The sequence below is a fragment of the Canis lupus genome, chromosome 14 (genome assembly GCF_048164855.1).
Source record: "Canis lupus baileyi chromosome 14, mCanLup2.hap1, whole genome shotgun sequence".
Classification (NCBI taxonomy): Eukaryota; Metazoa; Chordata; class Mammalia; order Carnivora; family Canidae; genus Canis; species Canis lupus.
In genome coordinates this window covers 6,478,490-6,505,635 of record NC_132851.1, presented here as the reverse complement: position 1 = coordinate 6,505,635, position 27,146 = coordinate 6,478,490, and the positions used below count along the sequence as shown (strand labels likewise).

General features: G+C 44.0%; 2 protein-coding genes across 6 annotated transcripts in view; one reads left to right on the top strand and one right to left on the bottom strand.

Moving 5' to 3' along the window:
* Nucleotides 1-27,146, bottom strand: part of BAALC (BAALC binder of MAP3K1 and KLF4) — a 107,799-nt gene that overhangs the window by 22,187 nt on the left and 58,466 nt on the right. The gene's annotated exons all lie outside the window — the stretch shown is intronic.
* Nucleotides 24,988-25,224, top strand: LOC140603661 (small ribosomal subunit protein uS14-like). The gene has a single exon (XM_072774125.1). It carries the CDS (start codon nt 24,988-24,990, stop codon nt 25,156-25,158), a length of 171 nt encoding a protein of 56 aa, XP_072630226.1. The 3' UTR covers nt 25,159-25,224.

The window sequence follows — 27,146 nt, the reverse complement described above, 5'->3', positions numbered from 1 at the left end:
CCATGAGATACTGATTCACACCCACTGGAATAGCTTTAATAGAAAAAGGCAGATAATAACAAGCATTGATGAAGATGTAGAGAATTTGGAATGCTCACTCACTGCTGGTAAAATAGTGCAGCCACTTAAGAAATCAGTCTGGCAGCTCCTCCAAAGGTTAGACATAGAGTTGCCATATGACCCAAAAATTCCAGTCCTAGGTGTGTACCCAAGAGAAATGAAAACTCACATTCACAAAGGCCTGTGTTCACAGCAGCATTATTTATAATAACCGCAAAGTGGAAACATCCCTAATATCCAACAATGACAGACAGATAAATAAAATATGGTATACACATGCAACAGAATATTATTTGACCATAAACAAAATGAAGTACTAATACATGCTACAACATTGATAAACTTTGAAAACATTAGGCTCAGTGAAAGCCAGTTACAGAAGGTCACATGTTATACTATTCCATTAACATGAAATGTGCAGAAATAGGTAAATCTCTACATAGAAAAACGGATTAGTGATTGCCTGGAGCTGGGGTTGTTGGGGGGAAATGAGGAATGACCATTAACAGACTAAGGATTTCTTTTTAAGGTGATGAAAATGTTCTAAAATTGATTGTGCACAACCCTGAGAAGAAAGTAAAAACCATTTAATTGCATACTTTAAGCAGGTCAATTAGGTAGTATGTGAACTATATATAGCTCAATAAAGCTATGATTTTTAAAAATGCCAGCAACACATTTTGGAATGTAATACTGACTAAAGAAAATAAAGGAGCACATTTGAACAGCAATGGTCAGGGAGAGAGACTGACCAAGAGACCTGTACAGTCCATAGTGATAACAGCAGTACTAGCCTAACAGACGCCAGAGGCCGTGGTCCCCGTTGGAGGCCCCTGTTCCCTGAGATGAGCTGCCAGCCTCGCACATCCGCCCTTGGCCCACTGCTGGTGGGAATGGCTTCCCACTGGTACCCAGCAGTGTGCCAGAAAGACACCTGCTGAGAGCGACAGCTGGACCTGAAAGGATCCCGAGAAGAAGCAAAGGGAGTCAGTCCATCCTTGGTGAATTCAGGCAGACCTGAATTCTTTGCTCTCCAAAGAGATGCCCAAGGACAACCAACAAGCTAATGAGGCAGCCACAAGGAAAGCTCAAGGTCTCCCCTTCCTACTCTGTGCTGATACTGTTAGAATCTTCCCTCCTTTGATCCCCTCCTTTACGTGCTTCTTCCTCATCATAGATCACTTATTTGTTCTTTTATCTTCATCTTTGAATGAGCCAGTCATTTGACACACGTTTGTCCCGAGCCTACCGCGTGCCAGGCCCGTGCGGGCTGCTGGGTTACACCCGAGGCTCCCAGGGCGGTAGGACAGCAGTCTCCGGGCACCATCGCCCCTCTGCCACTTTCCCTTTCTTCCTTCTGCATGAAACCCTCCAGGATAGTGGGAGACGGATGGCAAGGGCTGAACTCCCGCTGGCTGGGGGAGATGGAAGACAACAATTTGAACTGGCCTTGACAAAACTGACTGTGGCAGATGGAGGGCGAAGCAAGATAGCAAACATTTAGAAGACAGTGCATCATACCCATCCATGTATCCACCTTCCCTTCCTTGTCCATGCGACCCAGGCCAGATCCCACCTTCTTACTCAGGCTGAAACTGCCTCTCGGGGAACTGTTTATCTGAGCAATTCTGGGCAATTCGTGACAAGTGGTGCCCTGAGCATGGAACACTTTCCTAGGGGGACAAAGCGATGGCTGGAAAGGAAGCCCCAGGAATAGGGTGGAGTCCTAGGAGGCCCCTCCAGTGCCTGGTACCATCCTTGGCCATGGCCTTGCCCGTCATCGAGCATTTCTGCTCGAATGGGGAGGCTTACTTTGATCTATTATTCCTACCCCACTTCCTTATGTGTGCAGACAAGGTATGTGGCCTGGCTTCTTCCCACAAAGTCAGCAGATCTAATCAATTAGAGATTTAAACACAACCCAGGGCTGCACCCTTGTATGGCTCCAAAGGTACCTGGCCCCATGCTGATCTTCATGGCCTATGCTTCAGACTCTTTTACTTAGTAAAATTTTTCCTTAGGGAAAGAGTCTCCCAATGAAATTTTCCTCTCTGTTTTCTTTTATTCCTTGCTTATTTTGGGGGGATGATGAGCCCTTTCAGAAAGTAGCAACTTATTTCCTGGTTGTTTTTTTACTCCTTGACACTTTTTGAGTTTAGCACAATCAGCTTCTCCAGGAGGGTCTTTCCAGGCTGGCCATAGCATAGCTGGCACTAAATTGTCCTCCCAGGTGGATGTTAGAAATTAGGTGATACATCCTTACTAGATATCAGAAGTATATGTGGGTCAATCAGAATTAGGAGATTTAAGTTAATTGTATTGTTCTAATTCTTAAAATTTTAAAATCATCCAAAGCAATCTATCAGTCAATCCTGTAGCACCTATGAGTGCCCACACTGTCTAGCACTGGACTGCTCTTAGTGGATATAAAATATTTTCCTACCCGAATTCTTCATGCTTCTGTCACTTCATTGGAAACTTAACAGTTTATTTAAAAATTACTGAAAAAGAGAGCCATGTAAAATTTAAGAAACAAAACACTATTTCTTACCTCTCTGAATGGCAAAAGTTAAATCTGATCATTTTCAATGCTGAAAGGGTGAGGGTTAATGGGTTCTCTCATATGTTGCTGGTGGGAGAGCAAATAAAACAATTTTCGGGGACAATTAGCAGAATCTATTCAAGTTTAAAATGCAAACACCATTATGAGCCAGCGATTTGAATCCTGTGGAAAACCTCTTACCACTGCACAAAGAGACCTGCTGAAGACACTATACCATTGAAACAGTGAAATTGGAATCAACAGAACCAATCATCAGTTGGGTAACTACTAAATAATTGTGCTTTATGTATACTATAGAATTCTATACAATTTAGAAGTATAAATATTTATACAGATAGAAGTCCATAATGTAATAATGAGTGGAATAAGGCAAGTAGAGGATAAGTATGCAAAATGACAGTTTTTATGTAGGAAAAACACTGCGTTATATACATTATTATACTTTTTTGCATGGCAATACACACCTGTGTATATATAGCTTTATGTATGTATATGTGTATTTCTATGTCTACGTATATGTGTATGTATAGATGTGTGTACGTGTATACCCAACAAACCGATAACAATATCTGTCTCTAAGGAAAAGGCAAGGAACCAAGATCAGAGGGTGGTTAATAGGGCCTTATCTATAACATATCTACTTTTTAAATATATTACTTCTGAAATAAAAATGATTTTTTAAAAATAGAGCTATATCATATCCTGCCTTTTCCTTTTTTTTTTTTTTTAAGATTTTATTTATTTATCCATGAGAGACATAGAGAGAGAAGCAGAGACACAGGCAGAGGGAGAAGCAGGCTCCCTGTGGGGAGCCTGATGCAGAACTTGATCCCAGGACCCCAGGATCACACCCTGAGCCAAAAGTAGACGCTCAACCACTGAGCCACCCAGGCACCCCATATTCTGCCTTTTCTCATTAGTCATGGCTTTGGACCTACCTAGAATATCTGGCTATTTATCTTTTAGTTATTAGATTACATTTCATCATCAAATACACTATCAAAGATAGTAATCAAATATAATGACACACAAGAACAGCACACGAGCGTTAACACATTGTTATTAGCCCACTCTACAAAGAGAGGCCAACCAGCCTACAATCAAGGGATGAGACGTGGAACTCTGTTAGGCCGGCAGACAATGTCCTGGGGCATACTAACTGCGAATGTGGATGAACTCATGATAGATATCGGTCAGAACCCTGGGATTACTTATATTACTGAAACCAGCCAAGCTTCGTCCCCACAGAGGAGGGGATATTAGGCAGTGCTTAAAAGGAAAGACTGGGCATTGTTGATGGGAAGATAAAAGAAATGAAAGGAGACTCATATTTGTGGGCTCCTGTTGAGTGCCAGCCCATGCTACCAGCTAAGGATATAAAGACAGGAAGACTCCTGAAATGACTGGTAGCTCAGAGCATGGCGTTGGAATTTCATTCCCAACTCTACTTCACTGTCACACCAACTGTGTAAATAGGTGTCACGATCCCTTATTTTTTCAGAAGGGGAGACTGAAGCTCCCGGACATTGAATACTCTCCCTGAGATTCCACAGCTGGGGCCAGGGCCAGGCTTCCACCCCAGATCTGTCAGACTCTAAAACCCTTGCTTTCAATGCATTTGTGTTTACTCATATCATAAAAAAACAAACCAAGAAACCCCCAAACCTGCAATGAATCATGTTCTCCCTTTTCAAGGCTAGGCAATAATGGAGATGTATGATACCATCAAAATAAATGAAAGGCTTTTTAATTGTGGATTAAAAGATAATCCACAGCTCAGAGGTCTTACTCCTCGGGGAAGAGCTGGTCTTTAGAATACTCAGAATCCAAGTAACTTGCCAGCAGAATCAAGTGGGTCACAAGGAGGTAGAGTCAGGGAGAGGATGAGTGTATTGAATTAAGCTACGCTGGTGCATTTTCTACACTCTTCCAACCCTGAAATCGTTGTTCTGACAGCTGTTCAACCCTCTGGGTCACCCATTAAACATTCATCACTTGTCCTCAAACACTCAGAAGAAGACACTGCCAAGGATCATTTTTTGCACCCAACACCTCCCGTTTCAGGGGCACATCAGTTGGCCTTGGTCAATCTCCTCTCCAGGTGGGATCATGACTACTTGCTCTAAGATAGAAAACCATTCCAGGGAAGCACACAGTACCAGAGTGTTGCAGACATTCGGTGATACAATCAAGGGGACGAGAGAGGCCATCTGTGTCTGATACAAAGAGCAGGGATCATGGCCTATGGATTCCACTCCCCACTGCACAGCCAGAACAATCTTTTAGGACTAGGCATCTGATCCTACCCCATCCCTTCACTGACTTCTCAATGCCTTTGGGATAAAGTCCCAAATCCTGACATGTCCTGCAGAGCTCTATGTGAGCAGTCCTGCCTCTCCTGGCTCCATAAGTTTATGCTCTCCCTACCATTCTCTCTATGTTCCAGCCTTATTGGACATTGAAGGCACTGCACTGCATTTACCACACCATCTCTTCTACTTAGAATGCTCCTCCTTTGGCCTGGCTACTATTCTGCCTCAACTTAAACATGACTTCCTTGCAGAAAGAGGGCAAGGGGTCTTCCCAGACTCCTTCCTCACACTATGCTGGGTTCCCCTAGTTCTGTGCCATAGTAACTTGTACTTCTTTGGAGCATCCAGCCCTGCTGCAATTTGTTGTTCTAGGCCGCCTGTCCCACTAGCCTGGTTGCTCCATGAAGACAAGGCCCATGCCTATCTTGTTCATGACCATGTTTGGCCTACATTAGGCTTTCAGGAAATATTTGTTGAAAGGGTCCTGAACCACTGAGGAGGGTGCCAGAGCTAGTATCATCATCGCAAGAAGAAGCTGCCGTATAGACCTCTATGTGTTAAGTGTGTTCTCCCTTATGTGCCAAATGGCTGAATTTCCAAAGGAAGCAAGTACAAATGTGAACTGTGCTTACTGTTCCAATTATTGCGCTGTTATCAGGGAGTGAAGGAAAGAGTTCATGTAAATAGTGAAATCACCTCCATCATGACAGACCTGTCATATGATGCAGATCACTCTCCCCATACCCGCTTCATGTTGCTGTGGCTCCCAAGGGCCCTCAATCAAGGCTGGCACCTTTCCAGGATTCAGGGCTAAATGCAAAGACAAAGGCAGTACTGTAGGTCTCCCCAGATTCCATTTCCACTTTGGGGGTTTCTGCTGCTGAAAGAAAGGATGGCATTTTGCTATGAACATCCCAGCCCTCTGGGAAAGCAGTTCTCCAACAATCTCAGCTCAGGAAAGTCTCTCTGAACCCAGCATAGGAAGGGTTGGTGACAGGGCTGGGCAATGCTTCCTGGGGACTGGCAATGATACAGGCAAGAGGTGAGTCACACTGGACTGTCCCTTCTTCTCTCTATAGATGGCTGCACTACCGCTAGAAAGGGGAGCTTTGATGATGGGGCTCTGGAGACATGCTGAGGACCTGACCCTTGGGCCTTTGATTCCAGGATGGAAGGTCTCCAGGGAGAACTTTGTGTAGAAAAGGAAGGACCCTCCAGCCTTTAAAACATTCCCTCCTTTTTGCTGATGCTTGAAATTCCTTACCTGGGGGACAGTATCTTTTACACCATCATTAGCACTAAGTTTTAAAATTTAATTAATTCAAGGCACCTGGATGGTTCATCTGGCTAAACGCTGGTCTTCAGCTCAGGTCATGATCCCAGGGTCCTAGGATGGAGCCTCACATCAGGCTCCCTGCTCAGCCTCTCCCTCTGCCTGCTGTTCCCCCTGCTCGTGCTCTTGCTCTCTCTCTCTCTCTCTGTCAAATAAATAAATAAATAAAAATTTTTTAAAAATGTAATTGAGACACCTGGTGGCTCAGTGGTTGAATGTCTGCTTTTGGCTCAGGTCGTGATCCCAGGGTCCTGGTAGAAAATACTGGCCCGAGAGGTTTAGCGGTTTGTCCAAAGTCCATAGCTGGTGACTGTGGAATTCTGTCTGTCTGTCCTCCAGTCCGTGCTGTATTGTGTCACCCTTTGCTTCCTCCATATAGGCCCAGAGGCTTCCAAATGTATGTGAGCGCATGCGTGCATGTGTGTGTGTGTGTGTGTGTGTGTGTGTGTGTGTGAGGCTCAGAGCCAAACACCCAGTAAGAAGTCACCTTCTGAACTTGAAGCTAAAGAGAATCAACTTCAAATAGGTTAGAACAGGGACGTCTGGGTGGCTCAATGGTTAAGCATCTGCCTTTGGCTCAGGTCGTGATCCCGGGGTCCTGGGATCAAGTCCCACCTAGGGTTCCCCGCAGGGAGCCTGCTTCTCCCTCTATCTGTGTCTCTGCCTCTCTCTGTGTCTCTTGTGAATAAAAAATATTTTTTAAAATGTAGTTAATTCCAGGAGAGATATGGTAACTTAAATTTACTTCTTACCCCTTCTCTCAAATTCTTGTTTGCTAGAATGATCTCACAGGTGCTTCTGGGTTTAAGAATCCATATTAAAAACAAAACAGTGGAAAAGCAGTCAAAGGAAACAGAAACATTAAGTTGATTTACTTAATAGGGTTTAGGTGGAGAAGGAGCAGGAAGCAGAAGAGAGGTACTGGGGACAGAAGGAGAAATGAGAGAGGGAGAGAAGTCACTGCCTGGTTTGTATAAAAAAAATGTCTGAGAGAGGATTTCAAAAAGGTTTTGTTATGCACCAAAAGTAAACTTTCAAAACCCTGCAATTTGTGCCAATGTGGCTAAACCTGGAGGGCATTATGCTAAATGGAATAAACCAGACAGAGAAAGACAAATAGTATCATTTCTATGTGGAATCTGGGGGGGAAAAAAGGCAGGAAAAGTGGCTGCCAGGGGCTGGGAGTGGGAGAAAGAGGAAGGGTTGGTAGAGGACACAAACTTTCAGCTGTAAGGTGAGTGGTCTGAGGATCTAATGTATATCGTGGTGACTGCAGTTGATAACACTGGACGTGTCATTGAGATTTGCTACGACTCTAGCGCTTGAGTGTTCTCGCACACAAACGAAAGGTAAATATGTGAGGTGAGGAATGGGCTAATTAATTCAATGGTGGGATCCTTTCATAACGGATATCAAATCACATTGAAGACTCTAAATGTCTTTTTAAAATATATTTTATTTATATATTTGAAAGAGAGAGCAGGAGGTGGGGGAGGAGCAGAGAGAAGGGAAGAAGCAGACTTCCAGCCGAGCAGGGAGCCTGACGTGGGGCTCAATCCCAGGACCCTGAGATCATGACCTGAGCTGAAGGCAGACGCTTAACCGACTTAGCCACCCAGGTGCCCCTCCTGCATCTTTTCGATGTGCCAGGCTCTGTTTTAGGGCTAGGGATACAGCAGTGAAGGAGGGAGGCTCCACCTTTGCCCTTTGGCAGTGATAACTGGGATGTGGGGAAGAGAGATGGCCAATGGGCATTGCTGATGGCACAGTACAACCAGGTCAAAGAAGGGCAGAAGTCAAATCATGGGTAGCCATATGTACCTTACTAAGGAGTTTGGATGGCGTCCTGTGGGCAGTGGCAGCCTTGGAACAGTGTAGGGGATCCAGGTGAATGACTCAAGCCTGGAGGCAGGGAGTCCAGTAAAAAGAGCCTTGCCTTTGGGGATCTGCCTCCTTCTAGAGCTTCCCTTCACCATCTGAATGCATTTTTGAGATGATTATCTTCCCAGCTGCACTCACCAAATTGGAAACCACTCTCAGAAGGCTGTGACTGGTAATCAAGCCACTTCAGAAAGACGGCTTTTGCCAAAACACACATCTGACAAGTGCAATAGAGTATTTAGAGAGAAAGAGGGGAAAAAAGAGGAAATTAATAGCAAATTAATAGGATAATCATCTGTAACCACAATCTAGATGAAAAGGATTTCGGTAACAATTTCAAAAGGTTGAATGGAATTAAGCTCGAGAACCTACTCACTACGTAGCTGACTATCAGTGTTTAAGGAATTGGCAATACCCAAAACCTCTTCTGTAGCAGTCTCAGAAGACAGAGATGCGGTGGGCTTTCTATAGGAAGCATATGTTTGTTTAAAAACTCCAAATGGGCCAATTTGATTTTGTATTTCTGAAATGCAGTAACTTGCTCTTAGATCCTTGGTTCCTGTGTGTGCAGCTTTCCCCAGATAAAAGCAGGGATAAGCTTATTTTTTTCTCCTAAGAAGTCAAGTTCAAGCTGCCCCCTTTCAACAAGTTCCTGCAAGGTTCTGGGAGTAGGAGCAGTTGGCTTTGTTTAAATCATATTACTATTCTTGGTATTTACAGGAGGAGGTGGCTTTTGCAATGATGCTTGGACAGCATCTGTAAAGTCAGTAACCTGTTTGTGTAACCTGATCCTACCCTAAATGCACAGATTCCATTCTGAAACTGTTTTTGCTTAGTTCAGCATCCTAGAACCAGGGGATGTGAAGACAGAAAAATCAAAATTCCTTCCAGGGATTTTTCTTCAAGGGAGTTTTTCTTCAGTGTAAAACAAAAGCAAAATGGATTTTTCTTTAGCTTTCCCATTCAAAATATCTGGCTCAGACTTCAGGGATGTTTGTGAAGGTAGTTCGCCCTGTGGAAAAGTTCAAGAATCCTAAATTTACACAGGGACACCACAGATGCAGTACTGGGACTGGCTTACTCAGGCCTCACACTACTAATCCACATGGCTTTGTAGTTTCTGTTCAAAAAAATGGTACCTGGTGATTGAAGCATCACTGAGAAGATGGCCACTTATCTAAAAATCTTGTTCCCTAGTAATACATTCCTCTCCCAGAGACTATGTCTGTCTTCACTTGTGTAGCTCACATCAGATACCCAGTGCTCTGTTCTGTTTATCTTATCTGTTGTATTCCCTGAATCCCAACCCATGCCAGACATTCCACCAGGGTGAGTCACAGAGGCATACTTGACCCTGTAAGTATCACCTCTAGTAAGAGATTCAGAAACAGAAATCAGGGTGCCTGGGTGGCTCAGTGCTTGAGTGTCTGCCTTTGGCTTAGATCATGATCCCGGGGTCCTGGGATCAAGTCCTGTGTCAAGCTGGAGCCTGCTTCTCCCCCTGCCTATGTCTCTGCCTCTTTCTCTGTGTCTCTCATGAATAAATAAATAAAATCTTTTAAAAAAAAGAGAGAGAAGCATAAATCAATGCAGTCCATATAAATCAAGTCATCCTTGTGGTCCTGTCTCAGAATGCCATTGTACTGAAGAAAACAACACTCAACACTCATAAGTTATTAGAAAGTAATCTAAATCCTTTATTTGCTTTTCTAATAGAAAAGCAAAGGGAGTTCCATTCATAATCCACTGCAACAACTTGTACTATCCCTAGAAAAATACTGAATTAGTAATCTGGAAAATGAAATTATGGGCATAATGAATATAAGATAAAAAGCTCAAAGACACGGAAAATGACAGATTAAAGAGGATGAGGCTGGAGGAAGGAAAATTGGTCAAGACCACTACATTCTCTAGAGGCCAGAGGTGATGAAGGAACAATGGAATGGGGAACAGAATGTGTTCAAGAGATGAGAGAAGAGAGGAAGAGATGGAGACAGAGATGTTGGTGGTCCTGCAGAACCAGCTACAGCCTAACTTTTCCACTTGGAAGTCCCTCAAGTCACTTTAGACTCAGTATGCTCACCTAAATGTATTACCTTCAATCTGGTTCTACTGCTTGACTCTCTCATCTAGGTCAGACATGCCACCAACATTCTAGCCTCTGGCCTTAAAAACATGTCAGTTATTTCCTTTCTCTTTTCCTTCATTCCCTATGATCAAGTCTGACCCTAAACCCTGTTACTTCTTCGACACATCTTCCATATAGCTCTTTGCCCTCCATTTATGCTCCCATTGGAGAGGGCTAATGCACCTCACTTCTAGATTATTATGGTAGTCTACAGCTGGCCTCTATTCCAGCCTCTCTCCACTGTCTGGAATATCCACGGCATGATAGGAGATGAATCCTTCCCAAACATGGCTTTCTTCCTCATTGCATCACATCCAAACACCTGTGCCCGACTTTCAAGTGCTCCATCAAATAGGCTCAATGTAACTATCTGGTCTTGGTTCTAATTACACACCTTATCCTCCAGGTAGGCTAGTGTCCTTTGTGCCCCATAAGTGCCAGGCTTGTGCTTGCTTGGGTGTTCCTGCTCACGATGACCTCCTACCTGCAGTGTTCTTCCTCCCTCCTTCCTCTTTCCAACCGGGTAAGGGACAACACTGATCTCCCCTAGGAGTCTGCAGTCAACATCACACAGTAGTGCTAAATGATTCCTTGCTTGTTCCAAGTATTCAGGTTTTCTCTCTTCAGCAAGGCCATTCATTTTTACAGGAATAAAATCTACTACTTTGCGCAGCTACTTCTACTACCCTGGGAAGAAGAAAGATCTCCAGGGAGCTTTGGCATTTTGGTTTTTGCTTTCATTTACCTATATTATTCTCAAATGGGGCATGGGGAAATAAAACAATAACTTGTGACCAATTCATATAATTTGTCCTTAATTCCTTTTTTTAAAAAAAATTTATTTATTTATTCATGAGAGACACACACACACACACAGAGAGAGAGAGAGAGAGAGAGAGGTAGAGACACAGGCAGAGAGAGAAGCAGGCTCCACGCAGGAAGCCCGACATGGGACTCGATACCGGGTCTCCAGGATCACACCCCGGGCTGCAGGCAGCACCAAACCACTGTGCCACCGGGGCTGCCCCTTAATTCCTTTTTAAAAAGGTTTTATTTATTTATGTATTCATGAGAGACACAGAGAGAGAGAGGCAGAGGGAGCAGCAGCCCGATATGGGGATTGATCCCAGGAGCCAGGGATCATGACCTGAGCCAAAGGCAGAAGCTCAACCACTGAGCCACCCAGGCGTCCCTCCTTAATTCATTTTTAATTATTAAATGATATATTTTATTTAAAGTGAAATTATAAGGCAGGTTCAAGTCTTATAATCTCTTGGCAAACATGAATATCATCATCTCTACAAACTGTAGTGAATACTTTTTTTTCATCAGAGATTTTTAACGGTTCTAAAAATGAGCAGAAGGGAGTTTCTATTTATAAAGAGCCCACTGCATGTAAGACACTGAATTGGGTGCTTTTTTAACGCCTCACTACTATCTTGAGATAACCATAAAAGCATTTTTATCCTTAAAAATAGTTTACTTAAAAATTATGCTTAAAAAAAGTACTTGGATATGAAGCTAAAGAAATGCACTTTAAAGTCTAATGGAAATTAAAAGTACTTTAATTGCCACATTATGACTTTACAAAGAAAATAATGAAATGTTGTTTTAGAAAGTTATCTATTGAAATAAAGATGCGAGTTTCTTAAGTTTTAGGAAAAATCTAAAACATGAACAAATTAAGATATAGAAAATATAAGTACTCATCACAGTTAAATACATCTTGGAATATCATCAAGTTTGTCTCTTTCCCAGTAGATATGAGTCTGGGAACTGCACAGTGGGTCGGTGGGCCTGTGGCAGTGGGCTGACTGCTACAAGGGAAGACCTTTTCCAAGGATAGAGCCCACACAGAAGAATGGGCTTAAAAGGAGAGGACCCAGCCCACTTCAAACCAATACAGTCCCTTGTTTTTGCTTAGAGTTTGTTTGTTTGTTTTTTGGTGGATGTTGGTTTATTACTTGCCACCAAGAGTCCTAACTTACACAGGGAGTAAACCAAAGCTTTACCCTTCGGCTGTGCTCAATAGTTCTGTAGCACCTGGGCATGAACTCACAAGAAATCCTCTTATTTGTGCTAAAGCTGGAATCTGCACTGGAGTCCAGACACAGCAGGACAAACTAGTGGGAGCCAGTGGCATATTTGCCTTAGGGCCTAAAAAGCCTCCCAAAAATAACTTGCCTAAGGGAAGAGAAGCCAGGCCCAGCAGGCTTTACCCAGTAAGAAGAGCCAAGCCTCAAGGTCAGAGGAAGGAACAATTTTAAGGACAATCAGTACTTATCCTTAAGATCTGTCTGCTGTTCACAACCTGACCCCACGGAAAGGACATGAGCCATAAGCAAAAATTCAGAAATCTGCTTTTCAAAAAATTATCTAAGACAGAGGGGTACATGCAACAGTATGTGGGGGCCCCTCTAAAATTACAGCATAACACAAAGTGGGGAGCAAAGGTTTTCTTTCCTACTTTATAACTCTGCTTTTCATGAATATCCTGGCTCTAGAGCAGGGTTTCTCAACCTCAGCACTATTGACTTTTGGGGACAGATCGTTCTTTGTTGTGGGGCACTGTCCAGAGCATCGTGGGTTGTTTGGCAGCACCCCTGATCTCTACCCACTAGATGCGCAGAGCACCTGCCCCCCTGCTGTGACAACCCAAAATGTCCCCCTACTTGCCAGCTGTCCCCTAGGGAGAGAAACTGCCTGTCTGGGAACAACTGCTTTAGAATATTAGTAGTCCTGGCACTAGCAAAGGGGGGCTTCAGAGCATACTGAACATAGCGGTGATGCCCAGCCACAAAAAGAAATGTGCCTGGAAAATAGACCAGTGCCCTGGGTGTGTGGCCGGGGAGGGAGTGGGGACGGTGAGCAAGGAGGCAGTCTCCAAAGCAGGATGTTAAAAGACAAAAAGCAAAGACAGACACCCCCCCTCCCCAATAGTAGTAGAAAACCAGCTGGCCCCATCTCATTTGTGAGACACACCCCAGGGACCCCTGAACTACTTTGATAAACTGCAAAAGAGCAGGGTTCCTGAGAGAACACGTAGTGGCAAGAAACAGTGCCACAGGCTCTTTGCTTTTCAGAGGAAACTATTTGTACCCAAAGGCCAGTGAGGCCTGAGGATATATGAATTAAATTTGGAAAAATCCTATAACTCTGAACCTTGTCAAATAGCTTAGCTCACAATTACCTACTACTATTCTCTCTGTCAGAAGTAACTTTACCCACAGCCACAGGGGGATAAATTCTAGATTCGACTTCTGGGGCTGAGGCCTTCCGGTATGTGTACCAGAGAAAGTGGAGAGGTACCTTCAGGGCAAATTTGATCAAAAATCTCCAGAATAGCAGGAAGATTAGCTTGGGTGAATAGGAGGCTTTGAGGCAGACGGGGGAAATAATCCCTGTGGGCAATAGAAGCCGAGTTTGATGACAAGAAACAAAACCTTTGGAATTTCCAGAAGGAACCAGATTCATTTATTCACCAGTTTTCTTAACCTCTACTTCTGGTGCTGAGAATCGGCTTCGCCACCAGAGATAACTGGGGTCCAATGCTTTCACTGTCCCCTTCCTAGTTGTTAAATGATCTTAGGCAAGTCACTTTCAAAGTCTCAGTTTCCTCATCTAATAAAGTAGCAAGAGCAGGCCTGACAGTAGGTGCCTTGCCCCACACAGCTGACCTTCCACAAAGGGAAGCAGGAAATAACCCCTGGACATTGGCTTGGCAGCCTCTGGGGCAGGCCCTGGGGGCCACAGATGAATGAGGCTTGGCCCCTGGACTGAAGGGGCTTGACATCTCATTCTTCAGTCCCATTCAACAAATATTTAAATTGTGTGCAAGTACAGGACTGGGTGTGCGGGCTACCATAAGGACTAATGCAAGACCCTGGCAACAGAAGACATTTCATACAAAAAAACAACAACAACAAAAAAAAACAAAAGGAGGGGCGCCTGGGTGGCTGTCGGTTTGGCGTCTGCTTTGGCTCGAGTCGTGATCTTAGGGTCCTGGGACTGAGCCCCACATTCTCCCTCTCCTCCACACTCATGTTCTCTCTATCTCTGTTCCTAACTCTGTATCTCTCAAATAAATAAATAAAATCTTAGAAAACAAAAAAAGAAATGGAAAGTGGGCCCCATTCTGTAGGCATGTACTAAATGGGAAAGGAGATGAATTAGTGAACGCACGGCCTCCGTGGTGGCTACCTCCACAGTACCTTGTATTTTAAGTTCAAAGCCCTTGGCACATTTGAGACTATCTTATTAATGACTTGGTTATGTTTGTCTCCGGGGTAGGAGGATAAGCCCTATGAGAATAAGGACTGCGTCTGATTTTTTTCTCCATTATAACTCTTAGCATCAGCACTTAGAAAATACTCTGAAATAATGAATATCTTGAATTCCAAACAACACATTTTTGTTTCTGAAATTAGGGTATATTTTTAAATTGATGTGCATATTTAATTTGCTCAGTGTTTTCTTCCTCTTAAAAACTGTTATTAAAATGACCTCACGGGGATCCCTGGGTGGCTCAGCGGTTTGGTGCCTGCCTTCAGCCTAGGGTGTGATCCTGGAGTCCGGGGATCGAGTCCCACAGCGGGCTCCTTATGGAGCCTGCTTCTCCCTCTGTCTGTGTCTCTGCCTCTCTCTCTCTCTCTGTGTCTCTCATGAATAAATAAATAAAATCTTAAAAAAAAATAAAATAAAATGATCTCACAACCTGCAAAGTTTTGAGAATTATAGAAAGGTGTTTTCTAGCCAACTGAATGATGCCAGTGGGGACTGATGTTTAAACTGCCCTGTCTGTTCTTCTCCTTTAAGTGATGAGGGATGGGTTTCCATTCCGGTTCTAATGGAAAAGAGAATTCAGGGATTGAGATGTCCCATCATTCAACCATATCTAAGAAAGGCACTATTTGCCATAGGTGGATTTGGGAAGGACACAGAAACACAACTTTAAGTCAGCTACACCTAATAAAACAAACCACTCGGTAAGCATATATGGTACCTAAGGAATTGTAATACCTAACTATTCCCTGGAGGTAAGACAGCTTTCATAGAAATGCAGCTAACCTTCCAGAACAGAGGCCCAGCAGGGTAGGGTACACACCTGGCTTTTGATGGAGGGCATGCCACTTATGAGATAGTAGTATAGGCTAGTTGGATGGGAAGACATTGACATAAAGAATAATGCTTTATAAGGCAAAAAGATAGTCTTTAATAGATGGTGTTGGTAAAACTAGATACTCATATGCTAAGAATGAAACTGGACCCCTGCCTTACACTAACTCATATGAATTAACTCGAAATAGATTAAAGACTTCAGTGTAAAACCTGAAACCGTGAAACTCCTGCAAGAAAACATAGGAGAGAATCTCCTTGACATGGGTCTTGGCAATGATTTCTTGGATTTAGCATCCAAAGCACAAATAATAAAAACAAAAATAAATAACTGAGACTACATCATACTAAAACCTTCTGTACAGCAAAGGAAGATATTAGTATCTGAAATTGCATACTGTGGATGGGAGAAAATATTTGCAAATCATGTATCTGATAGGAGCTAATAAAGGGGGCTAGTAAAAAACAAACAACCGAATCACAAAAAAATGGTCAAATAACCTATCTAGACATTTTTCTGAAGATAACAGAGGATCAATAGGTATGTGAAAGGGTGCTCAACATCACTCATCATGAGGGAAATGCACATCAAAACCATAATGAGATATCACTTCACACCTTTTAGAATGGTTAGTATCAGGAAGAGAAGGGATAACAAGTGCTGGCATGGGGGGTGAAGGAAAGGGAGCCCCATCACACACTGTTGGGGAGGATGTAAATTGGTGCAGCCACCATGGAAAACAGTATAGAGCTTCCTCAAAAAATTAAAATTAGGACTACCATATGATCCAGCAATTTCACTTCTGGGTATATAACTAAAGGAAAGGAAATTACTATCTTTTTTTTTTTTTTTTTTTTTAATTTTTTATTTTTTTTATTTATGATAGTCACAGAGAGAGAGAGAGGCAGAGACACAGGCAGAGGGAGAATAGGCTCCATGCACCGGGAGCCCGACGTGGGATTCGATCCCAGGTCTCCAGGATCGCGCCCCGGGCCAAAGGCAGGCGCCAAATCGCTGCGCCACCCAGGGATCCCGGAAATTACTATCTTGAAGAGATATCTGCACCCCTTGTTCACTGCAACATTATTTACAATGGCCAAGACATGGAAACAACCTAAGCATCCATCTATGGATGAATGGATAAAGAAAATATGGTGCGGGCAGCCCTGGTGGCTCAGCAGGTTTAGCACCACCTCCAGCCCGGGGTGTGATCCCAGAGACTCGGGATCGAGTCCCACATCGGGCTCCCTGCATGGAGCCTGCTTCTCCCTTTGCCTGTGTCTCTGCCTCTCTCTCTCTGTCTCTATGAATAAATAAATAAAATGTTAATAAATAAATACATCTTAAAAAAAGAAAATATGGTGCATATATGCACAATGGAATATTAGCCACAAAAAGAAAGACATCCTACCATTGTCAATAACATGGATGAATTCTGAGAGCATTATATTAAATAGGTTAGAGAAAGACAAATACTGTATGATCTCATTTATATGTGGAATCTAGAATGAACAAACAAAAAACAGAACACCCAGAAATGGGGGTGGGGGTGGGGGTTGGGGGTGGGGGTGTGAATGTGGTCAAGCTTCCGATTATAAATTCTGGGGATCTAATATACAGCTTGGTGACTATACTTAATAATACTGTCTTACATACTTGAAAATTGCTAAGAGTACATCACAAAAGTTCTCACCACACAGAAAAAGGTAACTATATGAGGTGATGGAGGTGTTAACTAATCTCACTATGGTAATTATTTCACAATATATGCATATATCAAATTGTAATGTTTTATACCTTAAACTTACACAGTGGTGCATGTTAATTATATCTCAATAAAGCTACAAAAATAATTAATTGTAGTACTTTATCAATACCATTGAGGTCAAACCCTTAGGTTTAAAAGTAACTTTCAGATACACTGTAATTTTTTTTTCACAAATGCCCTGGAAAGTATTAGTATACTTATTATACTTAGTAATAAACGTAGTATATTTGTATAGTGGATTGTGTCTTCCAAAATTCAAATGCTATAGTCCTAATCCCCAGGACCTCAGAATGGGACGTTATTTGGAGATGGTTGCAGATGAAATTAGTTAAGATGAGATCTTTGGAGTGGGCCCTGATCCAAGACAACTGGTGTCCTTTATAAAAAAGGGAAATTTGGACACAGATGCATGCACATAAGGAGAAACAACATGAAGGCAGCGATTGGGGTGATGCTGTTACAAACCAAAAAACCCTAAAAATTGCCAGCAAGCCATCAGAGCTAGAAGAAAGGCAGGGGACAGGTTCTCCCTCACAGTCCATGAGGGAATCAACTCTGCCAATGCCATGAGCTCAGACTTGCAGCCTCCAGAATTGGGAGGGAACAGATTCCTGCTGAGGTAAGCCCCCCAGTCTGTGGTACTTGTTAAGGGGCCCTGGGAAACTCACACACTCAGTAACCAAAACGAAGAGACTAACAGGAATCACTGGTGGTGGCAGGGGACTGAATCCCTTATAGTTTGCTTTCCCATCCCCCCAGATCACACACTGGCTTATCCCTGGCCAGTTCCTTGGGGTCTCGTAACTTTGAGGCCCTAGGTACAGCCCCGTGTGTTGCTCTCAAGCACAGGTGTCTTTTTTTCTAGGAAGGAAGGAAGCTAATATAGGAGCAGGAAAGGTATAGACAAATGTCAGATTTTGATAAATGAGACATATGTGTGAAAACTTTAGGATAACCACAAGGATAGAAAGAGAATGTAAAAATTCCAAACTAGAATTGGGAGAAAAACTGGAAAACAGAGGAAAAGAAATAGAAAAGCTGGGAGGAGAAAGCTCAGGAGAATTTTGTGCTTGCTATAACCCACCCTGAGTGCGGGGGTGGGGGCCGCAGGCCCTGAAGGCTCATAGTGGGTGAGGAGACTAACAAGAGAAGAGGCCAGCAGGGATGGAATCAAATGATCCACGTGCAGTAACCGGGGCTGGGCCGAGGTATAGAATCCTGGTTGTGCCAGAGAGCTGATCCGCTGCAAGAGAGCACATCAGGCCGAAGGTGAGGACAGAATCAGAGCACAAGGAGTTAGAGGTGTAGGGGCTGTTGCACCAGGCTTGGGAGTGGTGAAGCCACGGCCAGGAAGACTGTTCTAGCCTCCATCGTGACCCTTGTGCCTTCACAGAGGGCTGGATAAACAGTGGAGACATTCTTAGGACCCAGTCTCACCCTTGATCATACTCCAGAGGTACCCCTGCATCAGGCGAGTTGCAGACCAGCTGAGTCAATGACCGCTCTCAGTGCTTTAGTCCATATGGGTCTCCTGAGCCGGCCCCCGATGGGCCTTTGTCATCAGCAGCTAGAGAGCCAACAAGTCCTCTCGGATGAGTCACTACCTCTGGCTGCTGCTCTCATCTACTTTTTTTTAAGTTTTTATTTATTTATTTATTAATGAGAGACACACAGAGAGGCAGAGACACAAGCAGAGGGAGAAGCAGGCTCCCTGTGGGGAGCACGATGCAGAACTCGATCCCAGGACCCTGGGATTGCAACCTGAGCCAAAAGCAGATGCTCAACCACTGAGCCACACAGGCACCCCTGCTCTAAACTATTTGAAGTTGATTCTCTTCAGCTTCAAGTTCAGAAGGTGACTTCTCATGGGGTGTTTGGCCTTGAGCCACACACACACACACACACACACACGCGCGTGCGCATGTGCTCACATACATTTGGAAGCCTCTGGGCCTATGTGGGAGGAAGCAAAGGGTGACATGATACAGCACGGACTGGAGGACATACAGACAGAATTGCACAGTCGCCAGCTATGGACTTTGGACAAACCGCTAAACCTCTGAGAGCCAGTATTTTCTCACTTGAAAATGAAGGACTGAATGTTGGGAAACTAAATGAGATAATGTATAAAGCACCAAGGTTACTGCCTGACACCTAGTAGGCACTTGCTAAAGGGCAGACCGCTTCCTCTGCAGCTCTGTTTGACCACATCTCTGACTATGGACATGGCATGACATGCAGAATAATGCCCAAGAGCCCCCCAGGAGGCCCACTTTCAATCCCCAAAACCTGTGATACATTAAGTTACTTGGCATTCGGAATTACAGTTGCTAATCCAATTAAGGCAGCTATTTTAAACTGACCTTTAAAATAGACGATCCTGGATTATCCAAGGGGGTCCAGTATAATCATGAGAGTCCTTAAAAGTGGAAGAGGGAGAGGATCCCTGGGTGGCTCAGTGGTTTAGCGCCGCCTTCAGCCCAGGGAGTGATCCTGGAGACCCGGGATCAAGTCCCACGTTGGGCTCCTGACATGGAGCCTGCTTCTCCCTCTGCCTGTGTCTCTGCCTGTCTCTCTCTCTCTCTGTCTATCATGAATAAACAAATTAATAAATCTTAAAAAAAAAAAAGTGGAAGAGGCAGGCAGAAGAGCAAGAAGCAAAGGGTGATGGGACTATGAAAGAGGTGTAATGTCACAGGCGTTGAAGATGGAGGAAAAGACCATAAACCAAGAAATGTGGGCAGCCTCTAGAAGCTGGGAAGGGCAAGGAATTAATTTTCCCCTAGAGCATCCAGGGAGGATCACAGGCCTGCTGACACCTTAGCCCAGTGAGAGGAGGTCAGGCTTCTAAATTCCGGAACAAGAAGAGAATAAATTATGTTTAAGCCGTTACATTTGTGGTGCTTTCTTACAACAGTAACAGGAAATGAATATACCTGGTATCGCAAGGGTTTTCCCATCCTGTTTTGCAAACATAGCCAATCCAGTGACAACTGTGACTTTTATGCCTTGGACCAATCTGGGTAATTAGATGCCTTCCCAGTGGGGCAATAAGGAGTAAGGGTGGTGGGGCTGCATAGTCAGTCATCCCAACCTCTGAGTTGGAAAAGAACTGCTGGCAATTCTGTGGCAGCTGTACTCAAGCCTACATGTCTGCCTGTTGCAAGGAAAGGTGCCTGGTGACACCTGGGCCAGAGGGGCTCTCCAAGGTATGGATCACCTGGTCCTTGTATCACTGTCCAGTGCCTCTTCCCCAGGTTCACATTTCAGTCCTACTAGATATCATTGATTTCCTGATGGCAAATTTGTGCTCTTAAAAGCCTTGGTGGCTCATACATAATCACCCACTGAGTGTCACTATCCCCCTTTACAGCACAGAATGAGGTAAAGAACAAGAAAAACCATGTGGGCATAACAGTGGATGAAGCGGCACTTTGCAGAGTTCACCTCAAAGGCGAGTATAAATAGTCAAATGTTCTAGCATTTCGTGGATCTAAACAATAGCATACTGGGAAGGGAGCTGACTGGAGCCTCACAAAACAGCCTCGGAAAAATGTGGTTGCAGTGTAGATGTTTGGCGATTGCAGATGAAGAAACGTGGAATTCTTGAATGATAATCAATTCTGTGGCAAACCAAAGTGGGATAGGAGATTGCAAAGGATGCAAAATGAGGAGGATGCAAGGAGAAAAGCCTCTGGAAGAAACAGTGCCTCACCCCAAATCTTTGTGAGGAGGAATCAGGAGTCGGCCCCAGAATAACACTGCAAAATCCAGCAGGTATATGAAGTATGGTCACAGGTATTCATGTTTAGCAAACAGCGTTTATTTTATAGCATAGGTTTTTGGAGGTTCTCAGCTTCCCTTTGTTGCAAAGTCCCAGGTTAACCCAATACCAAGCGGGCCCTCTCCCCAGTGCACAGCAGCACAGAGCAGTGTCTGAACAAGCTTCATCCTGGTCTGGTGGGCCACGCCTCACAGCAATGGGACAAAGCATGAGAGCAATGTGACCTTCCAAGCAGCAGAGAGACCATTCCTCTTTGCTTGCTTGTTTGTTTGTTTGTTTGTTTGTTTGTTTTTGAGACCACCATTCCTAAAGGGTCTGAATTTTGGCTCTTTCAGTTCTCTGCGGGACCTTCCAGCAACTTGCTTATCTTGTTAACCGTTTTCTCATCTATGAAACGAGTATATGATAGCACCTACTTCATAGTATGGCTGTGAGAATCCAATGAAATAATCCATACAGTGTGCTTGAATTGGCCCATAGGAAGTGCCAAGAAATGTTAGTATTTGTATTAGCTACTATGAACCAAATTCTCATTTATTCTGTTATGGCTATTAGGTCCAAATCCACAGTAGCTGTGGCCTTTAGGTCCTGGGAAATCAATATACCCTAAGATGGATAGATACCATTTAGCCACAGCACATGGGAATTTTATTAGTTAGCAGCAGGGAGTTACCACAAACCACTCATACAACTCCCACGACACGGCCTGACCCACCCAGGAAAATTTTGCAAAGGTTAATGCTCTAAAATGACAACTTCCCACCGACTGATTCCTGCCTTTTCCACCCCCACAGCATAACCAACCCACTTCCGTAAGACAGGGAGGGACCCTTACAGGGGAGCCTAAATCTTCTATCCCAAGGAGAGGAAAACCAACTGTCTTCCCCTTTTCCCCTATTAAGCTTTGTTTTGGGGGATGTGGTTACTGAGGCTTATCAGGGTTTTCTACTCTGAGCATCCAGAAAGGAAAGGAAAGTAGAAAAACCATTAATTACATAGATGCTTGGTCAGCCAGAGCCTAAAGAAGTTGGACCAATAAAAATCTGGGGATGTGAAAATCTCCGTCTTGACTCATTTGCCGTACTTTTTTTTTTATTTTTATTTTTTATTTTTTTCGTACTTTTTTTTTTTAAAGATTATATTTGTTTATTCATGAGTGACAGAGGAAGAAAGAGGCAGAAGAAGAGGGAAAAGATGTGGGACTTGATCCCAGGACCTGAGCCAAAGGCAGACGCTTAACCGCCTGAGCCACCCAGGTGCCCTGCGGTGCTATCTTTACCTTCATATAATCCCTGCAATTCCACCTCAGCATATTTTCCTTCTTTGTGGAAAGAATTCTCATCCAGGAAAACTTGCTGCACGCCAGAGAACTTCCAGGCAGCGCCTCATCTTGCACCCCTCGCGCTTCCCTGTTCCATCTGAGCCCTTCCTGAAACCCCCCCACGGTGCCTATTTCCCACTTTACCTCTCGCTGACCCTGCAGTGATCAGCGAGGAAGGAGGCAAGGGCTGAAGGTGGAGCCTCCTTCCTCTAGCGGCTACAATGTGAGAGGCTGATGCTTTGCGTGTAAAATACCTCGAAGCAGCCCCCCTGCCAGCCCCGGGCCCCCTCCTCGCCAGGCTCTCGTTCGGAGCTTAGCATCCAAGGCGCGGTTCCAGAGGCAGTTTCCTCCTGTGCTCGCCGCCGTGTGGGCCCTGGTGCAGCAGCACGAGGCTCCCAGATTCAGATTCCTGCAGGCAGCTCCCTGCGGGCCCACCATGGGCAGGAGCAACCAGCCATCGCAGCGCCTGAACGCTGTGCTTTGACCGCATTTGCATCCTCCTGGCCTCCAGCTGTCCTCGGCTTCCATCCAGGGATGGCCTTCCTCCCACTAGCCCACCCTGTCCTACCTTTGGCTTCCTCTCTTTGCTGTAAACCTGCTCCCTGCTCTCCTTCGTTCTTCACGGGTCCCATTTCTGCATCCCCTCTCTCAGCATTCTTTTCTGGCTCCCAGTTATCCCAGAACCTGGCCCAGGGCAGCCTTGTGGGCAGATCACTGCCAGACCTCACGTTCCCCCCGGGGGCCAGGAGCAATAACTTTGGGTTCCTGTGGAGGATCTGACCACAACTCCTTGATCAGGATCTCTGAAGTGTAAGCCTCATTAGACGTCCCTAAGCCCCGAGACCCTAAGGCCATTGTGACTCTCTGCCAGCCCCCACCCACCTCAATACCACTTCCAAGTCTCACAGTAATGATTTGCCCACAGCCCCATCTCCCTGGTAAGACCTCCATACTCTGAGGACAGGAACTCAAGTGTTAGTCATCATCCAAGCCTGGAGTCTAGTACAGTACCTGGCACATAATTGGTGCTCAAAAAAAATTAATGACTCCATCACAACTGCCTCAAATCCACTTTGGAACAAGAGAGGGTTTAACTGAACATACTCTGCCACAAACTAGTTCTTTGCCTTTTGGGAAGCCATCTCCACTCACATTCCCCAGCTATAAAATGAGGAGGTTGGACCAAGCCTAGTGAATCTCTACGGCTCTTTTTGTGCTAAATGTCTAGGACTCCTGTGCTTCTGTCCAGCACAATGGCCCTGTAATTGGTGGTTTTGTTTGTGAACAATTATCCAAAACTTGGGAATAATGCCAAAAGATGATTTATGTCTTGAAAGGAGCACTTCCTAACAAGCTCACTTAAAGGTCTTCTGGCTCTGTGGGCCCTTAGAGCCTAGCATAGTGGTTCTCAGCCAGGAACGGCCTTATACCACCACCACCACCACCACCCCCAAGACATCTGGAGACATTTTGGTTATTGACTGGGGAGAAGCTATTGGCATCTAGTGGATAGAGGCTAGGAATGCCACTAAACATCCTACAATGCATGGGGCAGCCTCCCACAACAGAATTTTCAGACCCAAAATGTCAATAGTGCTGAGATTGAGAAATCCTGCTCTAGTGTGTACAACTCTGTTCACACATTTCACTGTGACCCAAGTATATTACAATTCTATGAACTGATCGTGTGTGATGAGTTTCTTTTCTATCTACTAGAGAGGATAAACCCAAAGTCTCTGGGGTTTCTTTTTTGCCCCATAAAATATAATGAGTTTTGTATTTAGTTTAGCAATCTTATCTCAACTTTCCTTCTTTCCACAGCCTATTTAAAAAAAAAAAAAAACAGTTTCTCACATTCTCTTTTTTCGGAGCTATTTATTTCATTTTGCCTTTAACCTTTTATTTGAGATGAGTTGTAAGCAATAATATGCAGAGATCTGTATGTCCTTTAACGGTTTCCTCCAGAACTACAGTACAAGATCATATCCAGGATATCAACATTGATACAATCTACCCATCTTATTCATATTTCTCAAATTTTACTTGGACTCCTCTATGTATTAGTATTTAGTCCTGTACAGTTTCATCGCATGTGTTGGGCCTTGTAACCACTACCACAGTCAAGATACAGAGTAGTTTCTGGGACGCCTGAGTGACAGCGGTTGAGCGTCTGCCTTCGGTTCAGGGCGTGATCCTGGAGTCCTGGGATCGAGTCCCACATCGGGCTCCCTGCATGGAGCCTGCTTCTCCCTCTGCCTATGTCTCTGCCTCTCTCTGTGTCTCTTGTGAATAAATAAATAAAATCTTAAAAAAAAAAAAAGATACGAATAGTTTCATCACCATCACCACAAGGAGCCCTCATGTTGCCTTTTCAATAACCACACCCTGATCTTCTCTTTTGACTGGGCTTTATCATCCTCCTACGACCCTCATTAATGAGTTAGATAGTGACACCTGCTCGCTATTTGTATGAGAATTCAGTTTTTAACATTTTGAGAAACATGCCTTGATATATTCCTTTGTCATTAGTCAAATTACCCTATTAAGTAGCAGCTCCAGGCTGAGCTCTGAAGACAAGCATAGACCAGATGGTTCCTAATTCCTTCACCAGAGACTGTATTAATGAAAACCATCACTCTTTGTTTGAGGAACACAGAGTAACCTTGAGAAAACTACTTAACTTCCCTGCAGCTTTTGCCTCGTTGCATCTAAAAGAGCAAGATGGGTCACCAGCAGCTCTACTGGAGCCATGGGAGGAAGTTTGGCCAGGGCTCTTGTTCTTGCCGCATCTGTTCAAACCTGCACCGTCTGATCCAGAAATACGGCCTCAATATGTGCCACCAGTGTTTCTGTCATTACGCCAAGGATATAGGCTTCATTAAGTTGGATTAAGTGAACTCCCTTGAATGGGTCATCCAAGATACCTACCTTAATGCTGACTCATTGTACATAAAATAAAAATGCTCCAATTATGAAAAAAAAAAACTTTCCTACAATTCAGCTCCATCTTCTGTAAAATGGAGACAATAATGGCTCCTCTTAGAAGGAGTTCATGGAGAAGTCACCTAGGCAAAACACACAAAGCACTTAGACTAGTGTGTGGCACATAATATATTCTCAGTATATTTTAGTTAGAGTGCCTGCTCTCATTTAATACTCACAACAACTCTATGAGGTAGATACTGTTATTGTCTCAGTACAACAGTTGAGAAAACCAGGGTTCAGAAAGTTCAAGTCACTTTCCCAAGGTAACAACCTAGTCAGAGGCAGAGCTAAGATTAGAACTCTGGGCTCTGCGATTCTAGGTGCCATGTTGCCCTACTCACTTCATGAGAATTTGGAACAACTGTACTCAGAGAAAAAAGACAGAAACTCAGGTTCTAGAGGAACACAGGCTGCTGAGAAGGTGGGCAACACTGCATGGGATGAGGTGGCTATAGAGAGAAACTGAACTGCTGAGATCTAAACACCATCTTATATCTAGAGTTTGAGAAAAAACCTTTGAACGTACACTTCAACAACAAAACCCAAAGGAAAACCTTCCTAACATGAACATGAAAGGATTTTGCATAAATTTTCTTCCCACAGGAAGCTGGAAACACATGGGGAGAATACATGGATACTCACAAGGCTCAGACTCAGCCCGTCTAGCAAAGGGAAGGTAGCACAGTAGAAGGGCAGGACAAGGCCCCAGAACCTCTGTCCTCAAAAAAGTAAAAGTTTTTGATTCATAGTTCTTTCTTGGAAATATTGATTTGCTCTGAGGCATAATGAAAAACTTCCTGAATCATGTCTTAGGCAAGACAAAACCTCAGCTAATCAATAACTGAGGAACTGGAAACCCATGATTAGAAAAGGCTGGGGGGAAATGAACCGGAAGCAGAGTTGGAACCGCCCTCACCACTGCCTCCCATCTCCACTTCTACGGCGCTAGGGCAGCACAGGGTAGGAGGTTCCACATGTCAGGTCCTAGAGGCGAGGTCCCCAGTGTGTGGTACAGTGAGAAAAATGACATCATGTAGTGGGCATTCCTCCCCCACACAGTCGTATCCCTCTTCTCTGCCTTATTTTTCCCCTACTGCACTTATTTCTAATATACTATGTGTTCTTTTCTTTTCTTTTTTTTTCTTTTTCTTTTTTTAGTTATATCATGCCTTACTTAGTATTTAAGCATGAGGGAGAAATTTTTGCTTATTTTGTTACTACCCTATTCTTCAGTGCCTAGAACAGTGTCTGGCCCCATAATAGATGCTCAATAAATATTTGTTGAATTAATTTAGAAATGTTTTCTGTGTGTGTGTGTTTGTGTATGTGTGTATGAGAAAGAGGAGAGAGACAGAGAGATATTCTTCCCAACAAAATGGTAATAATAATTAATGACAGAGTCTTTATCATGCCCCCATGGCAAAAGAAAAAATTAGCTACTCTATATCAACATGTACACATAAACATCATTTCTTAAGTTACAATTTTTTTAAAATTCTACTGGCCCATGAATTCTCTAAAAGAGACTCTTAAGGCCTCAAGGAAGGGTTTTAGAGGAAAGCAGGCTTGGTTTGAATCTGTCTCCACCAGCTGTGTGATCTTGGGCAAGTTGCTTTCTATCATTTTTTTAGATTGATTGATTGATTGATTGATTTTTAGAGAGAGAGAGAGAGCAAGAACAGGGGAAGGAGCAGAGGGAGAGAGAGTATCCAAGCAGACTCCTGCTGAGTACGGAGCCTGAGGTGGGGCTTGATCTCATGAACGAAGAGTTGGATGCTCAACTGACTGAGCCACCCAGTGCCCTTAAGCCCCCGTTTCATGACCTACAAAATGCAACTAGTAATTGAGAGGATGACATATATAGGGACTGGTACAAGTAAGTTTAGTTCAGTGAA

What these genes read in the sequence shown, in the direction of transcription:
- LOC140603661 (XM_072774125.1), top strand. Translation starts at nt 24,988, where the DNA reads ATGGGTCACCAGCAGCTCTACTGGAGCCATGGGAGGAAGTTTGGCCAG.